General features: G+C 35.5%; 1 protein-coding gene across 3 annotated transcripts in view; it reads right to left on the bottom strand.

Annotated features, from left to right (window-relative positions):
* LOC150092634 (dyslexia-associated protein KIAA0319-like protein) overlaps window positions 1-12095 on the bottom strand; it is a 511769-nt gene that overhangs the window by 223526 nt on the left and 276148 nt on the right. For all 3 annotated transcript variants that reach the window (XM_090414369.1, XM_090414371.1, XM_090414370.1), the window contains one exon: window positions 11664-11923. In XM_090414369.1, coding sequence (XP_090270495.1) covers window positions 11664-11923 — 260 coding nt within the window. The remainder of the gene's footprint in view (window positions 1-11663; window positions 11924-12095) is intronic.

The raw sequence follows: 12095 nt of genomic DNA, 5'->3' as shown, positions 1-12095 counted from the left end.
ATGCAGCCCTTGTTAACTATAGATTTTGATTGGAGACTGGCTATCTGATAGGTATCAACAAGTTGTGTATGGGGGGTGCGATATCCAGGAAAAGGAAAGTCACTAGTGGAGTGCCTCAGGGGTCTGTTTTAGGTTCCATTACTGTTTAACTTGTATATTAATGATATTGACAAAGATTTGGATGGAGATATTCAGTTGTTTGCAGATGATGCAAAGTTGGGACGAACCATAAAGAATAGTAAAGATGTGGCCTTGCAAGAAGACTTGAATAAATTGAGTGATTGGGCACGGAAATGGGGATGCGAGTTCAATGTTGCAAAATGTAAGGTTTTAAAATTTGGAAAACAAAGATGGGATGCAGAATTTATGCTTGGTGAGAATATATTGTTGGAGGTAGAGGAAATAAGAGATCTGGGGGTGATAGTGGATAAGGATCTAAAATTTAGGGAACACATTGCCAAAATTGTGAAGACAACACAAACGCTTCTGGGAATGATGTGGAGGACACTGACGTGTAGAAGTAGGGAGATTCTTTTATAAGGCTTTGATTAGGCCACACATGGACTATTGTGCCCAGATTTGGTCACCGGGTTTTCAGAAGAATAAAGAGATGCTGGAAGGGTCCAAAGGCGACTGACTAAGGTAGTTTCTGACCTCTGGAATGTTGAGTATGAGGAAAGATTGAGAAGATGTAATTTGCAGAGTCTGGTGGAGAGGAGGAAGAGGGGAGATATGATAGAGACCTACAAGTTGGTAAGGGGTTGTTATAAGATCAGTGGTAGTGAAGTTCTACAGAGAATAGTGGGAGATCAGGGGAGAACCAGAGGTCATCCCTGGAAACTGTATAAAGAGGGTGTGAGTAGGGGAGTGAGAAGCAGGTTTTTTTCGTGCAGAGTTGTAAATAATTGGAATGCTTTGCCTGAGAGTGTGGTGTCTGCAAAGTTTGAATGTGTTTAAGTATCATGAGATGTGTGTGTGATAAAAGGACCTCCCAGATGAGTCTTTGACTCCATGAGGTCTTGGGGTAATAATAATAACTTATATGTTTCTATCTCATCTCATCCATGTATTTCTCAAACTTTGAGGACTATGAGCTATGGAGGCTCTCGAAATTACTTGTCCCTCTTTATTTGTACTTGCAGTGATACTTACGGAGAAACACAGGTGATAATTAATTAATATTTTACTGGTCAAGCGGTTTAATTCTTTTAATGTCCATGATAGACCAGTTGTCATTTTGATTACCCACTGCTATAATTTTTCCACAATCTCCATTCCCTGACACAGGAGACCATATCTGTGCACAGTAATCCAGATGCAGTCCAATCAAAGCCTTGTAAAGTGGGAGAATACCTTTCTTATTCTTAATAGTGTTCTCTTTAACAGTGTTAAAGATTTCAGGATCATTGTGAACTGTAAACTCACAGTTCACAAAAGCCTTCAAATCTCTAGTTTCATTGACTACTTCCAACCAGTCCTCATTAATATAATACTCTGTTTATAATGTGTCCTCTATCCAAAGTGCATAACTATACACTTACCAAATGATATCGAATGTCATTTCCCCATGTAACCAATCTGTTCAAATCAGTTTGCATGAATTCTATATCACATTTCTTATCACTCACCCTAAGCATTATCAACAAATAACTAAATATCACACTCGAGACCCTCCCTAGTATCATTAATACATATAGTAAACAACAATGATCCAAGGAAAGAACCAAATAGTACACCACTGATCACCTTCTTCTTCACATAGCACCGCCATATATCACTTTCATGCCTGTTAGTCAGCTACTCTCTAATCCATGTCAAACGTATTTTCCAAACTCCTTTGTATACAACCTCCAATGCGAAATCCTGTAAAATAGCTTGGCAAATACATATATCATGATATGTGATCTATTATAGAACACGAGCAGATTGAAAAGCAAGGCCTACCTTCAATAAATCAAGCCGTTGCCTGCACGCCTTTCCAATACCCTAATGACCACATCAGAGATATTAAATTATCTATAATTTCACTGCAGACTCAAGCTGAATAACCAGATCAAAAGCACTAATAATACTTTTGCTGATATCTCACCCAGTCCAACTGCTGTATCTCAGCCAAGCTTGTAAGAGCTTTATATTTCTGACTCATCTGCTTTTATACTTTTGTCCAGTTCTTTCCTGCCATCCAGAGCATGGTCAGCCTGGAATATATATATATAACTTACTCAAGTAATTACTTGACTCGGCTGTGCATCTGGCATTTTCTTCCATCCACTTTCATTATAATAATTTTTCCTGGTCATTCTTCTTTTTATTTGCTACATAGCAATAAAATTCTCTCAGATTTCCTTTGGGCAGTTTGTCTAATTTTTCATCAGAAAGTAAAATATGATTTTACCTTCTCACCATGATCATCTCTCCTAGCCTGAACTTTACAGTGTTTCTGATTTCAAAATATCCTCTTTTTATGCAGCAATTACTTTAAAATGCTATTCATCAATTCACCCTTTTAATAATCAATGCAATCAATTCTCCTAACTAGGGATATAGTCAGATGTAACTTCCTATAGGTACTCTAATTCCCATGTACTGTTGAGTGCTCTACCATACAGTTTCTCAATGATCTTCTCAGTTGATTATAATCACCTACTTTATAGTTCCACATGTCTTTTATTAATCAAAGCAAAGCAAAGATGGACATATGACTGAACCTAATTGTAACTCACTGAGAAGACATATGACTGAACCTAATTGTAACTCACTGAGAAGCTTGTCAATGGCTAGCATATAATCTCGCTGCCACTTACTTTTGCCAGATAATAACTGAAGAAAGTCCAAATAGTAATGTGCAAGAAGAACTGTAAAAGCCATGCACTGGACTGGAGACTGGGTGCTCTCTCTCTCTCTATGGGTGGGTGTGTATATGCTCAATTGTGCACACATTCCTGCGAGTCTTCTTTCACCTTTGTAAATGAGATTTAGAGACATAAGCAATCATCAACAATTTTTCACAAATTGTCCATCACAATACCTGATCATCCTTTCCGTCTCCCCAACACATCTGATTTCTTCTTAAGAAGTTCTAATGAATACTATATTTCAGCTCCATCCTGATAACTAAAATCATGAACTCATCTAAGTCTCCTTTTCCTGCTGAATGTTCTTTGTCCTCATGGTCTATCTCTCATGTCCTTCAGCACTACAATAGTGACAAATGGTATGATCTTTTAGAATTTCTACTCCCTTCTTCTAATCCAAACACCTGCTTCAAACAAATAATAAACAATTCTTACTGAAATAAATGCCTTCATCACCTATTACATCCAAAAACCTAGAACCACTATACAAATCTTAGTTTTCCAATAAGTTAGCCAAAGCAGTCCAAAAAAATAATTCAGCATACTGAAAGTGGCTTAAACCAAATTTCTAGTACCAATTAACATTGCACTGCAGAGACCATCAAGCAAATTCAAATCAGACTTTCTATGGGCCAAGTGCACAAAACTTGCCTGCTGATCAAATGGTGGTAGTCTAGCATTCTGGTTTCTTTCTTGCCAAGGCCATTTGGTGCAAGGCAGACTTGGCATCATTCTTCTCCAACTCCTGCAGTAATCAAGATACAGTACCTCCCACTTTACTAAAAAAAATGCTCACTGAATGCCTAACTGTAGTTTACATTTTGTAGTACTTTCTACATTTCTGTGGGGTGATGTATGAAAACTTCTCTCTTTCTCTCTGAAAATGCTTGTAGTTATTCAAGACTACAAGCTAACTGACTTTCCCCTCTCACAGACTCACTCCATTCATTATCTCTTAGACATAGTGTTTCTGCCTTATGGCTTCTCTAGATGTATTTTCTGGATCTGTTCCAATTAACTGACAGACACCATTTTTTCACTTTCCCTCAAGCCAATAAACACATGAGAAAGTACTAATCTACATCCATTCACTGTCCAGCTTTGGACATATTGAACCAACTTCGCATAATTTTTTATTCCATTTATCTTCTATTGACTGTGTGAAAACAATCTTTCTCATGCAGTGTTCCCTGAAGCCTACAGTCCCAAGACGTTTTAAAAAAAACTTCCTTCTTTCTACCTCCCCATATATACACTAAACCTTATTATATAATTATAAATTATATTATTATAATATAATTATAATTATTACATTAATTATAAATATTACATAATTATTTAATTTCGCACTTTGAGGGTTAGGTAATACATGGGTAGCTCTATATTTCTTTAAGGACAAGTTATAATTATGGAGAAGCATGAATATAATGTTCATAAATGGCTCAATATTAACACATTCGCTGCCACGCAACTTCGGCATAGTTTGTTCCCGTCAGTAATCGACATACGAGTATACTCGTAGTTGGCTTGTGCGGAGCATATACCATATACGAGTATACAGTTTTGCTGCTAGCTCCACAAGCCAAGTATTTTCACTTCTTCAAGGTCAGTATGGGTAATCTCGTTGCCGACGGTAAGCGTCATATGAGTATACTTGAAGCTGGCTTGTGTGGCTCATATACCAACTACGAGTATACTCATAGTTGGCAGTGAACGTGTTAAAAATGGCCTGGTTAGTCAAGTGGATGATTTCTCTGCTCTCCAATCAACAGGCTAGGTTTGAATTCTGCTGCAGGAATGAATGTTTGTGAATGTCTTTCGATAGTAGATGAATTGCATCACCTGGTAAAAAATCTACTTATTTCAGGTTGGCTTAGGGAAAAAAAAGTTTCATGTTTGGTCATATTGTTGTGTTGACACAGGAAAGGACTTTCACTGAACAGTTGCCCATAAAGTTGGAAATACAGAATTGTCAAGAATGTCATTATAGACTGCAATGCTAAGGTTTCTCTTTACTGGAACTAGGAATCCCAGCTCACGCTATGAAAAACAGCCTCAGACCATGATCCCCCTCCACCAAACTTTGTAGTCAGCACAACACATTTTGGCAGATAGCGCACTTCTAGCATTCACCAAATCCAGACTTGTCCATTGGACTGCTAGATGGTGAAGCATGATTCATTTCTGACTCTGGAGCAGTGGGAAATGATTTTCCACTGCTCCAGAGTCCAAAGGCAGTAAGCTTTACGCTATCCTACCTGATGCTATGCATTGCCCTTGATGATGCTAGGCTTGTTTGTGTGTGTGTGTGTGGCTATGAAGCCATGGAAACCCATGTTCTTCAGCTTCTGATGAACAGTTCTGGTGCTGCATACATTTCGGAACTTGATAGTGTTTCAAATGAGAGCAGGCGATTTTTTCACAATGCATACTTCAGCCCTTGGAGATCCCACTCTAATGATTTTATGTGGCTTACCAGGTCACAATTGTGCTGTTGTTGCTCCTAGGCATTTCCACTTCATAATAATATCACTTACAGTTGATCGAGACAACTACAGAAAGACAGTAATTTCTCAAACTGAGCCTATTACAAAGATGGCATCCTATGATAGTTCCATGTTGAAAGTCACTGAGCTCTTTAATATGGCCCATTTTACTTTCAATGTCGGTCTATAAAGATTGTAAGACCCACTGCAAGACAGGTATAAAAAGGAAGAATTTGCTTCCTTTTATATCTATATGAACCATAGTTGTGATATGTTTATAGCCATGTCCACTGCTATGAAGGGGTGTTTATATATTTTTGATCAGACAGTGTACCTAATCACTAATTTCAGCCAGTGATTATAGTTTACAAATATGAAAAATATAAGTCCATTAGCTTTTTAAATTAACTCTCACCAGATCCTTAGCGAACTCATAATACAAACATACTATAGGTCTGCAATTAACCCTCCGTGGGTTGAAACCGCATAAAAAAAATCTGATGACTATATTAGCACCAAAAGATATCACAAATCCATTAATATTGGAAACTACTTGCATTTTTACTCATCACCCATACCATATAAAAATGCCATTCTAGCACAGTTTATCAGTAACTACAAATATTCTACCACAGCACTACACCAGGAAACTATAACAAACATACATTATTCATTATGCAGAAAACTGTACTGCCTCCATCCAAGAAAAAATTCAATAGCTTAAAATTGATATACAGTCGGGTCTCTTCTTATGCAGTAGATACATTCCACAGAAAACCACATATAAAAAATAGCACAACAAAGCCTAACTTACGTTGCAAAATCAGGGATATGTTCCATAATTTTCTAAAACCGCATAAAACTGAAGCAATTAATTAAAATATACCTAAAATTGCATAAAAAAAAGTTTATAAAAATTCACAGGAAAATAAGAATGCCTAAGTTTGTTTTAAAGCTTTATTCATTTAATTTTATTGAAAAGTAACTTTTTTTTTAACATTTTATCATGAGAATTATCATCACTATTACACAATATTTGGCAACGTTTGCGAACTGGTGCAAGATCACTTTCATCACCAGAGGAGATAGTCAGCGCATCAGATCTATATGGTAAAGGCAATGGTTCTTCACAAGCAGAATTAGCTTCACCCTCGTTCTGTGCTGATTTTTTTCTTCTGACAATGTAATCAGTGATTAAACTTTGTGCTGATGATTTCACTAATTTTTTATACAGCTCATGATATCCAGACATACAGATCTTCAACTCATGTTGGAATTTAAAGGCTCGTTCAGAATTTGTGTCATTAACAAGAAAATGATTTTCCAATTTATTGCACAGTTCAAGACCGAATTATATTTGCAGTGAGGGGGACAGGTTTTTCTTCCGCTTCACTATCATTTTCTGGATCTTCGACGATATCTAAAGTTAATCGATATCCAATAATATCATCATCACTTAAGGCATTATCCACAAGCAATTCATCTACATCATTCTGGCTAAATGTAACAAAACCTTCTCCACCGATTTCATGTGCCAATATAATGATTTCATCTGATAATGTATATGGTTGCAATACATCTGGGCCAAGTTGCTTTCCAGCAAGCATTTAAAATTTATGGTCTTATTTCAGCAATAGCAGATGCAACATGTTTTAAGCAGTCCAAAATAGAAAATTTTTTCCAAATGTCAGTTACTGTTAATGATTCATTTTCTAGTTTATTCAATATAAATTGAAAAGTGTGCTTAATGTAATATTTTTTAAAAGTAGCAATTATGCCTTGATCTAATGGGTGAATAATGCTTGTTGTATTGGGTGGAAAAAACACTGCCTGTACATTTGGATGTTCTAAATGCATATGACTGGGTGCATTGCCAACAGTTAATAAAACTTTAAAATCGAGAGCTTTTTGCTTCATGAATGTTTCCACTTCTGGTACAAAGCAATTATTGAACCATTCAGTAAATACAGCAGTTATTACCCAGGCCTTTGTATTAGCCATCCAATGTACCGGCAGCTGTTTTAGATCTTTGCCTTTTAGAGCACGTGGTCCTAGAAATCGATTTACTAGGAGGGGTTTCAACATTCAATCTCCTGATGTGCTACAAAGTAACAATGTTACTCAATCTTTGCTTGCTTTAAACCCACTTGCTATTTTTCTCAGACTTTGCGATGTAAGTTCGACTAGGCATTTTCTTCCAAAACAATCCTGTTTCATCAGCGTTCAACACTTGATCAGGACAATATCCCCCATCTTTAATAATTTTGGCTAACTTCTCTTGAAAATGTTTGGCTTGCTTCTTTATCTGCAGCTGCCTTGCCTATAATCTTCACGTTATGAAGTGCATTCCTTTTTAAAAACCCGTTTAATCATCCTTTGCTAGCCGAAAATTCTTTATCATACGGCTCCAATTGCTTCATCTGTTCATAAAACAGAAGAGCTTTTTGTTTAATTAAATAACCACTTATAGGAATTCTTCTTTGAGTTAATTCTTCAATCCAAATTAGAAGCGCTTGTTCCATGTTTTCTAATAAAGCATCTCTTGAGTACAATGATAATTTGGCACTTAGTTTTGTGCCAGAAATGACAGATTTTCTTATTGTGACTTCATTCTTTTTAATTGCTCTTATAGTAGATTTGCCTAAATTAAAATGTTTACCAATCACTGTAGATCCCTCTCCTTTTGCTAAGCAATCTAAAATTGCAATTTTCATTTCCAAAGAAAAGCAGTTTCTTTGGTGCTTGTTTTTCTCCATTGGACCAAATTTAATTAATTATTAATTAATAATAATGATCAATTATTAATTAATAATAACAAATCAGCTAAATTAACAATTAATTATTAATGAATACATTACAAGATAACCAAGGTGTTCCATGAAAATTTCAGGATTTGTCACGTGTTTTCATTATAGGAAAAGTTTGGGAAATGTTGGATTACCCCATTATCGGAATGAATTCTCCTTCTGTTGACATGCGCAGAAGTGTCGAAAGGTCTCGTATCTGCAGGCGTGCACTGCATAACTTCAAATCCTCATTAAAAGAGACCCAAGTGTATATCCAAAATACCCATAAAGCCATGCCTTCAGATTCAAATTAACAAACATTTCAAAATCAACACAAAAAATTTTTTTAAAAAACCAGAACAAAGCAAAGGAGAAAAACAAAAGCATAAACACAGCATGCCATCAGCATTCACAACTGTCTTATTTTATATTCTATGGCATATTCTATTGTGAGCAGATTTTACAAAACAGTTTGTTTATGTTTTGGTCCATCCATGAACCACATTATAAGGACTGCTAAAAAAGTTTTATTAATATTAGTATTTAAATAATAAATTTAAAATGTCATCTAAATGTTGAACCTATTCAATGTCTTCCTCAGGTAAGAAACAGAAAATCATTTACCAGTGAGAAAAAAATCAAAGTGATTCAGCACATTAAAAGAGGTGAGTGCCAAAAGTGTAAAAAACATCATATTCAAGGAATGAAGTAATGGAAAAAATTAATAGTGCTGTGGACTGGCGATATGAATCAAAACAACATTTCTGTAACTCAAGTAGTAATGAATTCCTTGTTTAATGAACTAAGTGAAGAAGCTGGTGAAAAGAGTCATTTGTGGCAAGCAGGGTTGATTTTTTCCAATTCGAAAATCTGACAAAAATCCATAATGTTATAATTTCTGGTGAAGCAGCTAGTGCTGATGTTTCTACAGCAAATAGTATCCAACTGAATTCCAGAAAATAACTGAAGTTGGCTACACCCTTGGCTTGGTTTTTAATGTGGATGAGACAGGTCTGTATATATACTGGAAAAAATGCCTAGTAGGACATACATAGCTTGTGAAGGATCAGATAAAAAGAAATGAAATTGCTATAAATCTCAAAAAAGCAATTTTTAGTTGAGAGAGAGGTCTCTCTCTCTTTGAAGCTCAGATACATAGTAGAATACTGTATATTGTTGCATCTGGCTTAATACATCCTTATATTACTGCTTATGGTATCTGCTTATCCTTATATTACTGCTTATGATATATGTTAACCAAAGCTTTCTTGCTTTGGTTAACTTATTATACTTGACAAAAAATTACATTCTTGTTTTAATCCCATAACTACTTGTATTTCAGGTTGTTTGACTTTGTATCAATTGTCATAGTATTCCATAATGCAAGAACATTATGGGAAGGATCAGTACCTAGACTGGTTTTTGCCTTTACTGAGGTCTGAACGGTAGGAGCAAGTCCCAAAAAAAGATACCAAGGTTAAACAATGCAGAAGTCATATTTTCCATATACAAGTAGGAAAAACATTCAACAGGCATACAGTCAGGAATACATATCCATACTTGAAGTAGAAAAAGCCATCAAAGGCTTGAAATGTGGAAAGGCAGCAGGAGTAGATGATATTCGACCAGAAATGCTGAAGTATGGTGGTATAAAAGTCTTACAGTGGCTGCGCTGCATAGTTCAGACAGCCTGGACAGAGGGGAAAATTCCTGATGATTGGAGTAGAACTCTCATAGCACCCATATATAAAAAGGGAAATAAAACTGAATGTGAGAATTACAGAGGTATTTCCCTACTGAGTGTTCCTGGTAAGATATATGCAAGTATACTTGAGAAACGGTTGAGAAGAATTGTGAAAGAAAAGCTTGGCGAAAAACAAATAGAGGCTGTCAGGATCAGATCTTCACTTTACGACAAATAGTTGAGAAATCATGGGAATATAACAAAGATCTGTATTTAAGTTTTGTCGATCTGGAAAAGGCATATGACAAGGTGCCAAGAGAGAAGCTATTCAATACGCTACAGTTATATGGTGTCAATGGAGCATTGACACCATATAACTGTAGCGTATGGTGTCAATGGAGCATTATATCAAGCAATGCTTAGTCTGTATTTGAGTTGTAAATCAGCAGTTAGAATTGAAGGAAGTACAGGAAGATGGTTTAATGTTAAATCTGAAGTGAGACAAGGATGTACATTATCCCCTCTGTTATTCATTATCTATATGGATCACATTATGAAGGAAAGTGATATTAAATATGATATCAAAATTGGAGATTTTAATGTCAGCTGTTTGCTTTATGCGGACGATGTCATACTTCTAAATAAATCCGCTACAAGTCTGCAAGATTCTCTGACTAAATTGAATAACTGTTGTAATAGATATGGTATGAAGGTCAGCAATAAAAAGACAAAGACAATGAAAATAGGTAGAATCGTTGAAAATATCAGCTGCGTTGTGAATGGAGAACCTGTGGAACAAGAAAAACATTCCAGCTACATAGGCACGATTTTTAGTGAAGATGGTAAATTAAATATGGAAATAGACAACAGAATCAACAAAGCTGGTATGATAGGAAGTCAATTGAATAAATTCATATGAATAAGAGAGAAATTAGTCAGAACACTAAATTAGCTGTATACAAGACAGTATTCAAGCCAAATTTTAACTTATGGATCTGAGAGCTGGGTCAGAAGTAAAACACTTGACCAAAAGACTAGAGACCGCAGATATGAGAGTCCTGAGAAAGATTAGAGATGTGAACAGATGGTATGAATGGCAATTTCATATTAAAAATGAGGATATTAGGAAAGAACTTGATATTGTCAGCATCCAGGAATGCGTTAGCAGAGCTAATCTCAGGTGGTATGGTCACTTAAACAGAATGGGCGAGGAAAGATTAGCAAAACAATTGTTCTCTGCCAGGTTGGCAGGAAAACGACCCACAGGAAGACCAAGATATAGGTGTATTGATAGAGTACAATGTGCCTTAGACGATAGAAATATAAGATCTGATAATGTTGGAGTCTTGACAAGTAACAGACTGATTAGGAGGAAAATTGTAGAATGGAAGTTAGTAATGATGTAAATTTTTCATTTAGTACTCTCATATCCTGTACACCCCCCTTGAGGGTACATGACAGGAATTTGATGATAATGATGAAGTAGGAAAAAGTTAAAAGGGGCATCACTCTATTACTAGACTCTCTGGATCAGGGATAGCTCTGGAGGGTTTCCACTTAGTAACAATGTATATTATACTTGACAAGATATGGTCAAGAGCCTTAAGCAGACTAATTGTGAAGATATTTCAAGCTTACACTCTTATGCTTGGATATAAGATTAAAACAAAAATATATTTCTTGTCAAGTATAATATATATTCCTTCTGAATACTTAATATACATGAAAAGAAAACCTATCATCATTTACTAAATTATTTTACCAAAGTGGTTTAATTATAATGAATATAATTTTGAATCAACCTGAAAAATTATGAATTCTCTGCTTTATAGATTTTTTTTCTATAACTTACTTGATTTGTTCCCACTTCCACTTTATAATTTTAATATCATCTTTGCTCTTTTGTCCATCTAAGAGTAATGGTGTTTCCAGTGGTAATGTGACATGTTGGTCTTGACCAGCATCAGCAACAGGTGCCGTGTTGCTCTCTGGTTTCACAATTACGTGTACCTCAGCAGTAGCAATCTGGTCTGCTGTATCAGTAACTTTTAAGGTAAATTTATATACACCAACTTCTAAATGGGACAGATGGAGATACGGACTACCAGTACCCTTTAAAATTGGATGATAAAAAAAAATTATAATAAATGAAAACACACACACACACACACACACATATAAATACATTATGAATCAAGCTATCCAGTAAGTAAATTATAAAAATATTTAATTTGAACTCTTAAAAAAAAAAACTTTTCTTATATAGGCACAATGTATAGAAATA

This window comes from Typopeltis vanoorti, chromosome 25 (assembly GCF_054136105.1).
Source record: "Typopeltis vanoorti isolate ZY-2024b chromosome 25, IOZ_Tvanoo_1.0, whole genome shotgun sequence".
NCBI lineage: Eukaryota > Metazoa > Arthropoda > Arachnida > Uropygi > Thelyphonidae > Typopeltis > Typopeltis vanoorti.
Note: the sequence above shows the minus strand (reverse complement) of the source record. Positions and strands in the feature narration are given on the sequence as shown.